Consider the following 18295-nt stretch of genomic DNA (forward strand, 5'->3'; position numbering starts at 1 on the left):
TCCAGTTGCCATTGAGGCGGTGGGGGCTTTGTGGACTGGCAAAGTCCTATAGGAACATTTTCCCATGCCTTTCTATTGATAGCTTTGTCCTCTTGTTGTAGTTTTTGAAATGTAAGTCAGATTGTGTCACTCCCCTTCTTAAAACTTTCCAGTAACTGCTATCCAGTACAACTTTCAGTGAAGAACGAAATGTTCTACGTGTGCACCGTTCAGTATGAGAGCCACTAGCCATATGTGCCTATTGAGCACTTGAAACATGGTTGATGGAGGAATTGAGGAACTGAAATTTTAATTTAGTTAAATTTAAATAGCTACATCTGCCTAATAGTGTATTTGACAGCACCTCTCCTTTGGCTTCCCTTCATTCTTAAAGTGGAATCCAAAGTCCTTATCAAGGACTTCTATGATCTGACTCTTGGTTATCTCAATAACTTCATCTCATATCATTCTCTTCATTGGTCTAACCACATTGGCCTCTTCTCTGTTTCTAGAAAACACTAAGCCTTTTCTCAACTCAGGATCTTTTCACTTATGCTATTTGCCTGGAGTGCTCTTCTATCAACTTTGAACCTGACTGGTTCTTTCATATCCTTTAGACTGTAGACCAAGACCAAGCATCACCTAAGAGTGGCCTTACTTGGTCATCCTGCCTAAAGTGGCCATTACCCTCTTAAGTTTCTTCATAATACTTGTACTATACTGTAATTAATCTTGTTTATTTATTTGTTTATTTTCATCTCCCCCTCAAGAATGTAAGTTCTGTGGGGGTATGATCCTTGGTTCTCTAGATCGTGGCGTGTAGTACTTATTTGTTATTAGTAAATACTTGTTGAATTCTTGAGATTCTTAAACATTGTACACAGAAGTTTATTACTTTTTTAGGGGAGAGGGGGGCTAAAGTTTTATAAGTCTGCAAATAATTGAGAATTAAAGCAAATTTGTTTTAAAAATGAAATGAGATTATATATAAACAGACGAATGGTTCAGTCTAAATATGAAGTATTATTATTAGAGAAGCTTTATAGTTCAGTGATTTAATAGGACTTTTTTTCTTGCAGTGTTCTAAGAATTTACTGGTATATGAAATTTTTATGTGGTGGAAAATTAAAATTATAACTGTGGAAAGCCACTGGTGAGGAAAGTGCTAATCAGGCAGAGTTTATTTCTTTTTGAATTTTATTTTATATTTCTTTTTGAATTTTATTTTCTTTTTTTTAATACAGCAGGTTCTTATTAGTTATCTATTTTATACATATTAGTGTATATATGTCAATCAGGCGGAGTTTATACTGTGGATTCAAGTGATTAAAGAATTCATTTTAATATTTAAAAATCAATCTCATTCAATAATATTAAGTTAATTTAATTATTATAAATTTTGAGTTGATGTCTTTGTGTTTAAAAAAATTTTTTTAATGCCATTTAACCTCATTCTTAGAAAATCTAGTATAATATGAAAATTAACCCTATAAAAGGATTAATTATAAAAGGATTCATCTTTCTGTAGCAAATTCATCCCTATTTTAAAAATTATTTGGTTTGTAAAAATATAGTTGATTTCTAACTTTTTAGTAATATATTTATTGCTTAAAACGGGTATGGCTATGTCATGGCTAAATTAGAAATACAAATGAAATAGAGTATGCTGATTCTTAGTGCATTAAGGAATTGCTTTTGGACTCAGTGCTTTGAATTTTCTTAATAGCTTATTCTGGGAACATGATTTAACCAGTTTATATCTAGTATGTCAAGGTTACTGATAAGTGCTTTCATATTATTACTTATGTTTAATTGTCTAATACACTTAGTAATATCTATTTCCCCCACCCCTCCCTCTTGTGATTTTTTTGTTTTTAGGATCATCATGCCCAGAGGTCATAACGTAAAAAAGTCTCTTACACCTCAGATTTCTTGTTTGACAAGTGAATCTTATAAACAGCTGGATTTTTTGCCTGACAAACTAAGAGCAAAGCTGCTTCCCTTCCAGAAAGATGGCATCAGTTTTGCCTTGAGAAGAGACGGCAGGTAAAGTACTTTTTTCAAGACATGCTAAAGTGCTAAATCCCTGGCAAGTGAATAAAAAAACAAAGCTTTGTGAAAAAAAATTCTTTTTGTGTATACATAGTCTTCCCCATTAATTTTTTTTTACTGCATCATTAAATAATAATTTCAGGATATATTTTATTTTGCCTTCATTCTTGAATAATACTTCAGTTGACAATACAGCTCTACTTTAATAGCCTTTTTTTCCTTAGCACCCTGAAGACTGTATTCTGCTGTCTTCTGGCTTCCATAGGTGCCATTAAAAAGTGTGCTCTCCGGCTTCCCTGGTGGTGCAGTGGTTGAGAGTCCGCCTGCCAGTGCAGGGGACACGGGTTTGTGCCCCGGTCCGGGAAGATCCCCCATGCTGCGGAGCGACTGGGCCCGTGAGCCATGGCCGCTGAGTCTGTGCGTCCGGAGCCTGTGCTCCGCAATGGGAGAGGCCACAGCAGTGAGAGGCCTGCGTACCGCGAAAAAAAAAAAAAAAAAGTGTGCTCTCGAGTCTCAAAATATTACCCTACAGGTGACTTATTGATTACAAAGAGAAAAATTACACAAAATGGTCAAGGTTGGTATCTCCGATAATGGTACAGATACCGGCATAATGTGGTACACAGGAGGTCTATAACTTTCTTTTTTTTAAATTTATTTATTTTATTTATTTATTTTTGGCTGTGTTGGGTCTTTGTTGCTGCGCGCGGGCTTTCTCTAGTTGCCGTGAGCGGTGTACGTGCCTCTCATTGCGGTGGCTTTTCTTGTTGCGGAGCATGGGCTCTAGGCATGTGGGCTTAAGTACTTATGGCATGCAGGCTCAGTAGTTGTGGCTTGAGGGCTCTAAAGCACAGGCTCAGTAGTTGTGGCTCACGGGCCTAGCTGCTACACGGCAAGTGGGATCTTCCGGGACCAGGGATCGAACCCGTGTTCCCTGCATTGGCTGGTGGACTCAGCCACTGCGCCAACAGGCAAGTCCCAGTGTATAACATTCTTACGTGGTCTTCCTAGAAATACTTGACCTGATAATCCTGAGGAAACAGTCAAACCAGTTCAGCATGTGGGACATTTTTTCAGGATTTTTCAGGACAACTGACCTGATCTCTTCAAATGATTAAATGTCATGGAGAACCAAGGGAAGTGGTGGGAATGTTCTAAATTGAGAAGCAACCTAAGAGCTAGAACAACTGAAAGTAATGCATAAACCTTGATTAGATCCTGAATAAGTAAGAAGAAAAACTTTAAAGGTCACTTTTGGGTTAACTGGGAAAACTTCATCTGGCCTCAATTAGAGTGCTGTTATTGAATTTATGTTGATTACCTTAGATGTGGTAATGGTGTTATAGTTGAATATAAGAATGTTCTTGTTCCTGGGAAATGCATGATAAAGAATTTGGGGATGAAGAATCCTGCTATCTATAGCCTATTTTCTACATTTTCCCAAAAGGGAAAGGCATGTATATGTTTAGAGAAACCTTGAGGGGGTCGGCCAAAATATTAACAGTGTGAACACTTGAGTGGTATAAATGTGTTCATTGTATTATTCATTTTGACTTTTATGTGAGTTTGGAAATTTTCAAAAAAAAAAAAAGAATCAGTCTAATTTTCATTTCTTTGTAAACCATCTTTTATCTGTATCTGATTTTAAGATTTTGTCTTTGTCTTTGGAGTTCTGCAGTTTTGCTATAATTTATTCTATATGGTTTTCTTTTTATTTATCCTGCTTGAGATTATTGTATGTTTTTAATCTGAGATTTGTGCCATGTTGATTCCGGGAAATTCTCACTCTTCAAATATTGATTCTTACACATTCTCTTTATGTTCTTCTTCTGCTACTCCAATTAGACTTATACTTGACCATTTCACTTTATTCTATGCTTCCATTAATGTCTCATATTTTCTATGTCTATCTGGGCTACATTATGGCTGTTTCGTTGTTGTTGTTTTAAATGGGGTTGACCAAAAAGTTCATTCGGGTTTTTCTGCAAGCTGTTACAGAAAAACCCAAACGAACTTTTTGGCCAACCCAATAAAGTTTTATTTATTTAATTTATTTATTTGGCTGTGCTGGGTCTTAGTTGCGGCACACGGGACCTTTGTTGCCACGTGTGGCATCTTTTAGTTGTGGCATGTGGGATCTTTAGTTGAGGCCTGTGGGATCTAGTTCCCTGACCAGGGATCGAACCTGGGTACCCTGCATTGGGAGCTCGGAGTCTTAGCCATTGGACCACCAGGGAAGTCCCTATGGCTGTTCTTAAGATCTCTCTTATAGTTTATGATTCAGCTTTTCTAATCTGTTAACTCACATACTCAGCTTTAAAGAACTTTTTTTAACAATGAATAACATATATGGAGAAGCGTGTGCAGATCAAAAGCATATAATTTGAAGAATTTTCACCATATAGCCATCACCACAATCAAGAATAGAACGTTACCTGCATCCCAGAAACCTTCCTTTTGCCTTCTCCCAATCACTACTGCCTCCCTCCTTTCCAAAGGTAACCACTATCCTGACTTCTCACACCACAGATTACTTTTATATGTTCAACTATGTTAATTGTAATCATCCATATGTACTCTTTTTAAAATTTTATTTATTTAATTTATTTTTGGCTGCATTGGTTCTCCGTTGCTGTGTGCGGACTTTCTCTAGCTGCGGTGAGCGTGGGCTACTCTTTGTTGTGGTGCGCGGGCTTCTCATTGCGGTGGCTTCTCTTGTTGTGGAGCTTGGACTCTAGGCACGTGGGCTCAGTAGTTGTGGTGCACGGGCTTAGTTGCTCCGTGGCATGTGGGACCTTCCCGGACCAGGCTTGAACCCATGTCCCCTGCATTGGCAGACAGATTCTTAACCACTGTGCCACCAGGGAAGCCCGGTATGTACTCTTTTGTGTCTGACTTTTCTCATTCAACATCATTGCGAGATCCTTCCATAGTGTCGCGTGTAGTTGTAATTGGTTCATTCTCATTGCTATATAAAATTCCATTGTGTAAATATACCATAATTTATTTATTCATTCTACTGTTGATGAGCACTTGGGTTGTTTCTAGTTTGGAGCTCTTAAAAATAACAATGCTATGAATATTCTTAGACAATTCTTTTGGTAAACATATATATACATTTCTGTTGTGCATATACCAAGAAGAGGAATCGTTGGTTGTAAATATGCATATATTCCACTAAGTAGATGCTGCCTCTGTTAGTTTGTCAGGGGTGTCATAACGAAGAACCATAACTGGGTGGGTTGAACAACTGAAATTTATTGTCTCACGGTTCTTGAGGCTAGAATTCCAAAATCAAGGTGTTGGCAGAGTTGATTCCTTCTCAGGACTGTGAGCTGATTCCTTCTCAGGACTGTGATGTTGGTAGATGCTTTTAAAAACAATTGTTACTCACCTCCCCGCCTCCAGTTCCCCCTCCTCTTACCCCCAGTTCTCCTCTGGAAAACTGGAGCGTGTCTGCGAGGGTCTAGAGCCAGGCCCCTGCTGCAGCCGGCCGGCAGGGGTGGGGCCCTTCTCCCGGCTCCCACCGGCTGGTTCGGGCCTTAAAGACTTGCCTTGTCTCAAGTTCCACCGGGACTTATTCTGTGCCCAGACCTTGCTCTGAGCATGCATAAGGGGGAGAAGTCCAGGTCTCTCTCCTTGGCTTTTAGATGCGTATCTTCTTCCAATGTCTTTTCACATCATCTTCCCTCTATTTGTGTCAGAAATTTCCCTTCTTATAAGGACATCAGTCATATTGGATTTGGGCCCACCCTAATGACTTAATTACTGATTACATCAGTAATGACCCTATTTCCAAATGAGGTCACTTTCTGAGGGACTGGAGCTAAGACTTCAACATATGAATTTTGGGGGACACAGTTCAACCCATAACTTAGCCAAACATTTTTCAAAGTGATTTAACCAATTTATACTTGTGTCAACAGTGGATAAGAGTTCCATTTGTACCACAGCCTCACCAGTACCTCATATTGCTTATCTTTAGTGTCATTTTAGGTATTCTTATAGGGATATAGTGATATCCATTGAATTTTCATGTACATTTTTCTGATGACAAATGAAGCTTAACACCTTTTCGTATGCTTATTAGCCGTTTGGGTATCCTCTTATGTTAAGTGCTTGTTCATGTCTTATCCATTTTTCTCCTGGGTTATCTGCCTGCCTTTTTCTTATCATTTAATAGAGACTTATCAGATTTATATTCTGGATGAGTCTTTTGTGTCTGTGTTGCAAATGATTTTTCTCAGGCTATGGATTGCCTTTTCACTCTCTTAATTATGCCTTTTGATAAGCAGACATTCTCAAATTTAATGTCCTGTTAAATACTCTTTATTGGTATTGTCTTTTATGGCTGACACTTTTTGCATCCTGTTTAAGAAATCTTTGTCTATTACAAGGTTGTGAAGATAATTTCCTGCGTTTTCTTCTAAAAACTTTTTTGTCTCTTTTTTACATTTAGATCTACAATCTACTTGGGTTTTTTGTTTGCTTGTTTGTTTGGGCTTGTGGCTTGTGGGATCTTAGTTCCTTGACCAGGGATTGAACCCGAGCCCTTGACAGTTAAAGTGCGGATTCCTAACTGCCAGTCTGCCAGGGAATTCCCTACAATCAACTTGGAATTGATTTTTGTATATGTTATAAGGTAGAGGTGATGGTGGATTGATTGGTTATATTTATTTATTTATTTATTTACTTTTGTATATGGAATATAACTGAACCATCACGATTTATTTATTTATTTATTTATTGGCTGCGTTGGGTCTTAATTGCTGTGTGAGGGCTTTCTTTGCTTGTGGTGAGTGGGGGCTACTCTTCATTGCAATGCGCGGGCTTCTCATTGCGGTGGCTTCTCTTGTTGTGAAGCACGGGCTCTAGGCATGCACACTTCAGTAGTCGGAGCACACGGGCTTCAGTAGTTGTGGCTCACGGGCTCTAGAGCACAGGCTCAGTAGTTGTGGCACACAGGCTTAGTTGCTCTGTGGCATGTGGATCTTCCCGGACCAGGACTCGAACCCATGTCCCCTGCATTGGCAGGGGGATTCTTAAACACTGCACCACCAGGGAAGTCCTATTCTTCCATTTCTTTAATTGCCCTGCAGTTACTTCATCTCAATTATTCTTTCCCTTATTTCTTTTTCAGTAATTTTTTTGTAATTTTCAATATATAGTTCTTTCACATATATCATTAAATTTATTCCTAGGCATTTAATATTTTTGGTGCTGTTATAAACGTCTTCCCCCTGTCCCCTGCTGATTTTAAGGTTTTCTCTTTGTTCAGCTATCCAAAATTTTACTATGATGTGCCTAAGTGGTTTTCTTTGCATTTATACTTCTTAATCTGTGGGCTGATATCATTCATTAGTTCTGGATAATCCTCAGTTGTTTTCTCTTCAACTGTTATTTTTGCTCATTTTTAATACTCTCAACTGTTATTTTTGCTCATTCTTAATACTCCTTGCCTCCGGTTATACCTATGTTAGACCTTTTCTCAGTGTCCCATATATCTCTTATCTTCTTTTTTCTTATTTGAAATTTCTCTGCTTCAGTTGGATATTTTTGTTTATCCATAGTCTTGTTAACTAATACTATCTTTTGCTGTAAATTAATCTATTGAATTCTCTTAAGGAAGAGACCATCACTCAAAATATCTTAAACCAAAACCCACACAATATGTCTGACACAGGGAATTCCTTGGCAGTCCCTTGGTTAAGCACTCTGCGCTTTCACTGCTAAGGGCTGGGGTTCAATCTCTGGTTGGGGAACTAAGACCCCAGAAGCCGTGTGGCGTGGCCAAAAAAAAAAAACCGTCTGAAACAAAGAAGTTGAATTTATTACTTGCTAAGCAAGGGAGAACTGTGCTCCTTGGACATGGCTCTCCAAACAAAGCAAAGAGTTAGTATTGTATCTGGTTTTGGGGGAAGTCTGTAGACTGTAAAAAACAGGAGTGTTTAATGACTTGCTGAACTTCAGAGTATAGTTTAGAGATTAGCCGACTAATGTCAAAGAACAGTCAGTCCGTTCCTTTCTTGAAATTGGAGAATAGGAACATTTTATTTTCTGTTCTTAATGTCACATAGTGTATTTTTAAGCCCTAGAATATCCAGTTTCTATCTGCCTCGTTATGATGTTGGTATCTTGTTTCTTGCCATGTTTTAATTTCATCTCTTATTTCTGTAAATATCTAGAATATACTTATTTTACATATCCAAAGTGTTTTGGAGGCTAATTTTACCTTTTGTTGTTATTGTTGTTCATGATAGCTTATTTCCCAATGTATTTGCTAATTTAAAAATTTTTTGTTTTAATAATTAGGTAATTATTTTTGTTGTTATTGTTGTTCATGATTGCTTATTTCCCAATGTATTTGCTAATTTAAAAAAATTTTGTTTTAATAAGTAGGTAATCTTAATCTCTTGGAATTTTGAGAAACCTAAATAGTGGGTAGATTCTTTTAGGAAGGACTTACAAAGTTAAGTCTTTGGTTTAAGGTTTTCCAGGTCACATAGGCAGTATCAAATTCATTTTTAGGTAGGCTTATGATTATGAATTTTGATCATTAATTTTCTCCCCATGCCAAACCTTAAGTTTCCTTATTGGCTTTTAAAAAATTTTAGGTATAATTAAATTCAGTAAAATGCACAGATTTTAGCTGTACAGTTCAGTGAATTCTGATATATATATATATATATATATATATATACTTCTGTGTTTTCAACCATGTCAGATACAGAATACTTCCATTACCCAGAATAGGCCTCTTTTTAGTCAACTCCTTCCCCTTGAATTAGGCAACCACTGATCTGATGTCTGTCACCAGAATGTATTGTTTTATATTAGTTACTTGATGCTCTCTTAATTTTTTTTTTAAATTTATTTTATTTATTTATTTTTGGCTGCGTTGGATCTTCGTTACTGCTTGTGGACTTTCTCTATTTGCGGCGAGCAGGGGCAACTCTTCCTTGTGGTGCACGGGTTTTCTCATTGCGGTGGCTTCTCTTGTGGTGGAGCACGGGCTCTAGGCACGTGGGCTTCAGTAGTTGTAGGACACGGGCTCAGTAGTTGTGGCTCGCAGACTATAGAATGCAGGCTCAGTAGTTGTGGCACACGGGCTTAGTTGCTCCATGGCATGTGGGATCTTTCCAGACCAGGGCTCGAACCTGTGTCCCCTACATTGGCAGGCAGATTCTTAACCGCTGCACCACCAGGGAAGTCCCTCTCAATATTTTTAACTTTTTACTTTGAAATAATTTTAACTTATAGAGAAGTTATTAAGAAAAGTATAGAAATAACTTTCATATACCTTTTATCTAGTTTAATTTTAAACATTTTGCCACTTTTCCTTTACCTTTTTTTTAACTTTTTATTTTATATTGAAGTATAGTTGATTAACAATGTTGTGTTCGTTTCAGGTGTACAGCAAAGTGATTCAGTTATACATATACATGTATCTATTCCTTTTCAAATTCTTTTCCCATTTAGGTTGTTACATAATATTGAGCAGAGTTCCCTGTGCTATACAGTAGGTCCTTGTTGGTTATCAGTTTTGTTTGTTTTTTTTTATTTTTTATTTTTTTAATACTTGCAGATTGAACTTTATTTATTTATTTATTTATTTATGGCTGTGTTGGGTCTTTGTTTCTGTGCGAGGGCTTTCTCTAGCTGTGGCAAGTGGGGGCCTCTCACTATCGTGGCCTCTCCCGTTGCGGAGCACAGGCTCCGGATGCGCAGCCCCAGCGGCCACGGCTCACGGGCCCAGCCATTCCGCGGCATGTAGGATCTTCCCGGACCGGGGCACGAACCCGCGTCCCCTGCATCGGCAGGCGGACTCTCAACCACTGCACCACCAGGGAAGCCCGGTTATCAGTTTTAAATATAACAGCGTGTACATGTCAGTCCCAAACTCCCTAACCCTTCCCCCACCCCAACCATAAGTTCGTTCTTAAGTTTGTGACTCTGTTTCTGTTTTGTAAATAAATTCATTTGTATCACTTCTTTTTAGGTTTCGCATGTAAGTAATATCACACTGTATTTCTCTTTCTCTGTCTGACTTAATTCACTCAGTGTCACAATCGCTAGATCCATCTATGTTGCTGCAAATGGCATTAATGGCTGAGTAGTATTCCACTGTGTATATGTACCACATCTTCTTTATCCGTTCCTCTGTCGATGGACATTTAGGTTGCTTCCATGTCTTGGCTATTGTAAACACTGCTGCAATGAACATTGGGGTTCCTTTAATTTTTTATTCTCTCTCCCTCTCCCTCTGTCTCTTTCTTTGTCTCTCTCTACACATACACACGCATGTTAGTGTTTTTTTTTTTTCTGGATCACTTGAGGGTAGGTTACATGTATCATGCTCCTTTAACCTACAATATTTCAATATAGTGTGTATTTTTTAAGAACAAAGGTATTCTCTAACATAGCCACAGTACATAATCAAATTCAGGAAATTTAACTTCTATGCAGTTCTTTAATCTACGTATCTGTTGTCAATTGTACCAATAATATCCTTATAGCATTTTTTTTCTTTTAGCGCAAAGATCCAGTCCCAGATCAGCTTTTGCATTTAGTGATATCTCTTTCTTTCCTTTATTGTAGGACAGTTCCACAGCCTTTCATGACATTAGTATTTTTTTTTAAAGAGTATAGGCCTGTTTATTTTATAGAATGTGTCTCAATTTCTTTAATGTTTTCTCATGACAGGATTTAGATCAGTCCTTTCTGGATTGGTACATAAGTGAGATCAAGGTCCTGTCCTTGTCAGGATATTGCTTTTGAAGGCACACTGTATCTGTCAGCCTCTCACTGGTGGTATTAATTTTGATTGCTAGTCAAAGTGTTAGAGTTTCTCTACCATATATATAGTTACTCTTTTTCCCTCGCTCAGTTGTTGCCTATTTAACAAACAACTAACATGAGATGTTAAGACCATGCAAATATGCTTCTCCTTATTTGATTTTTTTCCTCTTGGATTTGCATCCATAGATGATTCTTGCTTAAAATAATTTTTGCCATGTAGTTGTTAAAATGTTGATTTATTGACTGGCATTCTACTCTAAGGAAGAGCCCTCCTCTGCCCAACAATCTCTTTCTCTCTCTCTCTGCCCATCCATCTGTCCTTCCCTCCTCAGTATGGGCTCATGCAATCCTATATATTGAATGAGTTATAATCCCTTACTGTACCATAGCTTATGTTTGTCTTTTTTGGAACTTGGTATGAATGGAAATCATATAATTTATGTGTGTCTGACTTCTCTTGTTCAACATGTTTTTGAGATTCATATACATTTTTTTGATCTCTGAATGTAGGACAGTTATTTTATTCATTCACTTGCTGACAGACATTTGGGTTGGTTCTAATTTAGGAGTCTTATGAATAAAGATGGTATTAACATTCTTGAACAAGTCCTTTTGTGGACATGCTTTCTCCTGCTAGATTTTAGGGTAGGTATCTGTTGAACTTTGTAAAAAAACTGCCCAACTTTTTTTCCACCCATTCAGCAATATATGAGAGTTCTTGGTGCTTGAAGTCTCAGCCTATACAGTTTTAGCCATTCAAAATTAATGGATCTTCATGTGGTAGCACATTGTATTTTAATTTGTGTTTTCTTAATGACTAATGATGTTGGCATCTTTCCCTGTGCTTATTGGCTGTCTATCTATATGAGATAGTTATATCTTATATTAATGTTTTACCCATGTTTTAGTTGTTGTCTTTTTTTTTTTTTTTTTTTGGCCTCACTGCATGGCTTGTGGGATCTTAGTTCCCCAACCAGAGATTGAACCTGGGCTGTGGCAGTGAAAGCACTGACTCCTAACCATTGGACTGCCAGGGAAATCCTGGTTGTTGTCTTTTTACCTCTGATTTGAAGGAGTTTTTTTTATACTCTGCATAAAACACCTATGCCACATACATGTTTTATGGGTAGTTTCTCCCAGTCTATAACTTGCCTTTTACTTTTCTTCACATTATCCTTTGATCAACAGAACTTTAGAATTTTTATAAAATCTAGTTAATCCAGTTCTTATATGGTAATGCTTTTTATGTTGTCACCAATAAGTCTTTTTTACCCCACAATCACAAATATGGTCTCTTATGTTTTGTACTGGAAGTTTTATAGTTTTAGCATTTGTGTTTTTTTTTTTTTTTTTTTTTTGCTGTACGCGGGCCTCTCACTGTTGTGGCCTCTCCCGTTGCGGAGCACAGGCTCCGGACACACAGGCTCCGCGGCCATGGCTCGCGGGCCCAGCCGCTCCGCGGCATGTGGGATCTTCCGGGATAGGGGCACGAACCCGTGTCCCCTGCATCGGCAGGCAGACTCTCAACCACTGCGCCACCAGGGAAGCCCAGCATTTGTGTTTTGATATATGATTTATCTCAAATTAATTTTTGTATATGGGGTGAGATGAGAGTTCTAGGTTCAGTTTTCTTTCACACTGATATCCAGTTATTCCAGCACCATTTGTAGAAAAGTCTATATTCTTTTCCATAAGTTACCTTGGTGCCCTTGTGGCACAGCAGTTGACCATACATGTATAAATCTACTTCCTGTTGGTTTCCTTTTGCTTATATCTCTCTTTCTATTGTCACCCCTTTTCCACTTTCATTTATGTTGTAGCTTTCTTAGGCTCATGTTTTGTTTAGGAGCCTCACTTCCACTGTTCATTTTGTGTAGATCTAAGACCCTATTCCTATTGCTCTGCTTGGCTGTTAAATCTTAAGGTTCCTTGTTGATGGTGTCTGTAGATACATTCATTGTGACCCATGGCTTTATTACTCACCTGTTACTCTGGGTTTGACTTTCTCTTTTGTTTCTGGTCATTGTAAATTTCTTTTTACTTTTCTTCAGGCCAGCTTTGCATTTTAAAATATAGTATTTTATCTAATTTCCATATTTCTAGGTATTTGCAAAGGAAAGGGCTTTTAGAATAACTAAACCACCATAGTACTGGGAGCATGAATTTTACTGTTAAATCTTCATTTGGGATTATACTCTGTGTCATTCATTATATAATAGCCTTATTATAAAATTACTTAATTCTTTCCTTTTGAACTCTAAATTTAATATTGTATAATTAATATTCCAACAACTATTTCTTTCTCACCATAATTTTTTTTTGTGTACTTTTAACCATCTTTCTATTTTCAACATTTTTGAGACACTTCCTTTAGATGCTTTTTTAAATTTCAAAGTCAGATTTCACTTTGTGATTCAGTTTGTCTTTTCTCTTAAGTATTATTAAGCTTACTTTCATTCGTTGACATTAGAGCTATGTTTGGTCTTAATTCCGTCATCATAGTAATTGTTACTGTTTCTGTTCCTAAAAATATGTTACTATATAATCACTTTGTGAACCACCAAATATATTACCATGTGATCCAAGTTTTCTTCTGTTTAGTATGTGCTTTTAGTAATTTGAAAGGTATAGACTTTGAATCCACTGGTAATCTTTATAACTATAGCTTTGTATAATATACTTGTATCTCCATTTTATTAGGCAGTGTTTTCTTATTCCCAGTTATGTGTAGTGATAGTTGGTATGTTGCCTTTTTCTCTTTCTATCCTTCTGTCTCAGCACATCATATTAATTGGTTAAATTATTTTTCTGATGTTACCTTTGTATTTTTTAAAATATTTATAATTTATTCTACAATATACTTAGATTATTTTCTTTACCAAATTTATTTTTTAATTTTTTTAAATTTGGCCACTCCATGCGGCTTGTGGGATCATAATTCCCTGACCAGGGATTGAACCCGGTCCCCGACAGTGAAAGCGAGGAGTCCTAACGACTGGACCGCCAGGGAATTCCCCTTTACCATCTTTAAATGATCTTTGCCTTTTTCCCCTCTTACCTCTTGTTAGGTATGTAATTTTGATGTTGTTGTTGTCTGTAACTGTTACATTCTCTTCTGTATGCAGATTATTTAAACCACTAAGTAATTTCATTGCTTCCCTTCAGTCCATTTTGTTTCTGCAGTGTTCTTTGGTTGAAGTTATCTCCTCAAAGTTTTTCAGGACTAAACTAATGGGAAACCAATTCCCCAGTTTCTTGCATTTTAAAAACGTCTTTACACAGAGTTTATACTAAATGACAAAGTGGCTGGGTAAGAAATTCCTCAGTCTTGCTTTCTTTTCTGGCTGACGTTGTAGGCATTGCTCCACTGTTTACTGTAGACAAGCTGAGGGCCGCCTGGGTTTTTTGTTTTCTTCTTAGAGATGATTGGGTTTTTTTTGGTTTCACCACCCATTTTGGCAATCCAGTTCTGGAATATGTCTTGGTGTTGATGCATCTATATCTCTTTCTGGATGTGCTATATTATTTTAATGTCTAGTTTACACTTTTCTATCATTTCTGGGAATTTTTCTTGAATTATATGGAGAACAGTTTTTCAGGTCTTTTATTCTGGTTTTCTTCTTTGAAGCCATCAAGTATGCTTATGTTTTTTTATTCATTTTGGCCTATCATCTCTATCCTTTGTATTTTCTGTCATTTTCTTTCATAATTTATTTTTTCTCTAAAACACTTTTGGTCTGTTCATTCCCTTTGAAAATTTTCTTTCAGTCATGTCCTATGTATACTTTCCTGTTTTTTTTAGCAGTGCCTATTCTCTCTTTACTTCCATTTGGTCTTCATTTCAGTGGTGTTTATTATTCTTTTACTTCTCACACCTGTCAGTTCACATTTAATTTCTTTGTTTTTTAACATAACTTCATTAAGTTTCTGTACCTCTACTTTATATATCTTGTGTTATAGAGGTAATTAAAGTTTGAATTTGTGGCACAATCTTTAACTATGATTTTCATCTGCTTCATAGGTACTTTTTTCTGTGTTTTCCCTTTTGATTTCCATTTTGTTTCCTTCTTATATTCATAGCATCGATTTTTTTAAGAAATTACTGCTCATCATTCAATAAGGAACATTTTTACTGAGCCTGCTGTTTGCAAAAGGTCACCTCAGGGAGGGCTACAGTAATGTTCTAGACTAAAACCTATTCTCTTTACGACACTATTTTTTTTAATTATTCTTATTTTTATTTATTTTTATTGAAGTATGGTTGATTTACAATATTGTGTTAGTTTCAGGTATACAGCATAATGATCCAGTATATTTGCAGATTATATTCTAAGTTATTATAAGATAAAGGGTACAATTTCCTGTGCTATATAGTATATCCTTGTTGCTTATCTAATTAATATATAGTAGTTTGTTAATCTCATACCCCTAATTTGTCCCTCCCTCCTCTCTCCCCTTTGGTAACCACAAATTTATTTTCTGTATCTGTGAGTCTGTTTTGTATATACATTCATTTGTATTATTTTTTAGATTCCACATATAAGTGATATCATATAGCATTTGTCTTTCTCTGTCTGGCTTATTTCACTGAGTATAATATTCTCTAGGTCCATCCACATTGCTGCAAATGGCAATATTTCATTCTTTTTTATGACTGAGTAATATTCCATTGTATGAGAGAGAGAGAGAGGGAGTGTGTATATGTGTGTGTGTGTGTGTGTGTATGTGTATCACATCTTCTTAATCCAGTAGTCTGCTGATGGGCACTTGAGTTGCTTCTGTGTCTTGGCTAATGTAAATAGTGCTGCTATGATCATTGGGGCACATATATCTTTTTGAATTAAATGTTTTTGTTTTTTCTGGGTATATTCCCAGTAGTGGAATAGCTGGATCATATGGTAGTTCTATTTAAGGTGTAGTTAAGGTAGTTTTTTTAAGGCGCCTCCATACTGTTTTCCACAGTGACATAGTTACATTCCCACCAACAGTGTACAAGACTTCCCTTTTCTTCACATCCTCTCTAACATTTGTTATTTGTAAACTTTTTGATGATAGCCATTCCGATAGGTGTGAGGTGAAACCTCATTGTGGTTTTGATTTGCGTTTCTCTAATATTTAATGGTGTTGAGTATCTTTTCATGTGCCTATAAGCCATCTGCATGTCTTCTTTGGAAAAATGTCTATTCAAGTCTTCTGCCCACTTTTTGATTGGATTGTTTGGTTTTTTGATATTGAGTTATATGAGCTGTTTGTATATTTTGGATATTAACCCCTTGTCACATGCATCATTTGCAAATATTTTCTCCCATTTTATAGGTTGTCTTTTTGTTTTGTTGATGTTTTCCTTTGCTCTGCAAAAGCTTTTAAGTTTAATTAGGTCCCATTTGCTTATTTTTGCTTATATTTACTCTGCTTTAGGAGACTGAGCCAAGAAAATATTTCTACTATTTTTGTCAAAGAGTGTTTTGCCTATGTTCTCTTCTAGGCGTTCTATGGTTTGATGTTTATGACAGTATTTTTATATGTAATTTATTTCCTTTGATTATATAACCTGAGCAAAAGAAATCCACATAGCAGGGTAACTAATGGTATAAAGACTCTCAGTCCTCTCTTAGCCTCTCTGTGCTACCCGCATTTGGGGTTTCATCATTGAGCACTGGCCTCCTCTGATTTCTTCTTGCAGCCAGACTGGACCCAGGGATATGCTGGCTGATGGTCAGTCTGTCTAGCATGTTGTGTTGACTTACAGAAGGGGTTCTTGACTTGGCAACACAAGCGTCCCCCTCACTTTGGAACTGCGTCGTACTGTTTTTTGTCTTCCTGAGATGTGAAACCAGAAGTGTTTTTTCTAGATATACTCCTTCATTTGTTGTTGTTGTTGTTTTATTTTTTGGCCACGTGGCATGTGGGATCTTAGTTCCCTGACCAGGGATCGAACCCGCAACCCCTGCAGTGGAAGCACAAAGTCTTAACCACTGGATGGCCAGGAAAGTCCCTGTTGTTGTTTTAGTATTTAATATTTTTGGTAACCTATCCTTGTTTTGTCTAGTTTTCAAAGATGATAAATAACCATGAGTTATATTTTTGAATCTGTGTTCCACCAAGCTCAGTGTTAGATACATTGCATAAGTAATTATTAAGTGATTTTTTTACATATGTATTTTTGTCTGGTTATGTGTATACAACATGGCTGAAAATAATTGACAAACTTACTAATATGTGTAGTTTTTAGTATATGGTTGAACAAGAAGAAGGTTTGCTGTAAATGTCATTTACTTATTCACATCTGGTAAGATATAAGACGACTGTCACTGAATGAATTATTAGGCTTAGGCTTGTACACTGTCACTGGTACCTTCATCATTAGTTAATACTCTTTGTATAGATGGTGTTCTGAAATAAACTGAATTTCATTTCTTCTGGAAATCCTGGCAGAACCATTTGTTTTAATTATTTGTCTGCATGGGGGAATAGAAGACTTTGTGGTATTTAAGGCTTTTACCAAAAGTATGAGACGATGTTATAGTCATTTGTATTCTTTAAGGGTATCACTTGACAATGTAATTTGTTTCATTGTTTTCTTTTCTTTCCTAAAATTGAAAAGTTTTTTGTTATAATACCCATTTAGATATACTGCTTTTGTAGTGTTATAATCCTTACTAGTTTGGCTGAATATAGATTGAATTTTTGCATCAGTGAACAAAAATATTGAAACACCTGGTTGTTTTGCTACAAGAAGTTTCTTTGTTAAATTATTTTAATATTGTGCTTCCCTGGTGACGCAGTGGTTGAGAGTCCACCTGCCGATGCAGGGGACGCGGGTTCGTGCCCCGGTCCGGGAAGATCCCACATGCCGCGGAGCAGCTGGGCCTGTGAGCCATGGCCACTGAGCCTGCACGTCTGGAGCCTGTGCTCCACAACGGGAGAGGTCACAACAGTGAGAGACCCGCGTACCGCAAAAAAAAAAAAAAAAAAAAAAAAATTTAATATTATGGTGTATATCACCATGCTTATCATCTCAACTTAATAAGATAAGGATAACTAGATGAAGGTCTGAATGAACCTTGAAGTTGGGTATAAGAAAGCTGAAGAAATAAGTAGCAAAAATTTACTTATTAATTTCATACAATCTGAGTCATCTAATTCATGAGAAATGAAATCTTGACATTCTAAATAGCATTAATTTGAGTTGTAGAGCGAAGTCATTGTTTTGCCCCCTCCCCAAGCAGTGAGGGCCCTATAACAGTATCTAGAGAGAGATTTGGCAATGTCAAAAAGCTTTATCGATGCATACATCAATAGGTATAAATTTTGCATAAGCAAAAAGAAACAAAACAAAAATAAACAAGTGGGACTGCATCAAAGTAAAAAGCTTTTGTACAGCAAAGGAAACAACCAACATAATGAAAAAGCAGCCTACCAAGCGGGAGAAAATATTTGCAAATCATATATCAGATATGGGGTA

At 36.8% G+C, this 18295-nt stretch overlaps 1 protein-coding gene across 3 annotated transcripts in view; it reads left to right on the plus strand.

The window, feature by feature from the left end:
- Nucleotides 1–18295, plus strand: part of ZRANB3 (zinc finger RANBP2-type containing 3) — a 258579-nt gene that overhangs the window by 22010 nt on the left and 218274 nt on the right. For 2 of the 3 annotated variants that reach the window (XM_081241602.1, XM_081241601.1), the window contains exon 2: nucleotides 1858–2025. In XM_081241602.1, the coding sequence (XP_081097728.1) occupies nucleotides 1865–2025 (161 nt within the window). In that variant the 5' untranslated portion in view covers nucleotides 1858–1864. Of the gene's footprint in view, nucleotides 1–1857; nucleotides 2026–18295 lie in introns of those variants that run through there. The other variant, XM_081241603.1, reaches the window with a different exon arrangement.

This window comes from Mesoplodon bidens (genome assembly GCF_964165515.1).
Source record: "Mesoplodon bidens genome assembly, chromosome: 8".
In the NCBI taxonomy this organism is placed as follows: domain Eukaryota; kingdom Metazoa; phylum Chordata; class Mammalia; order Artiodactyla; family Ziphiidae; genus Mesoplodon; species Mesoplodon bidens.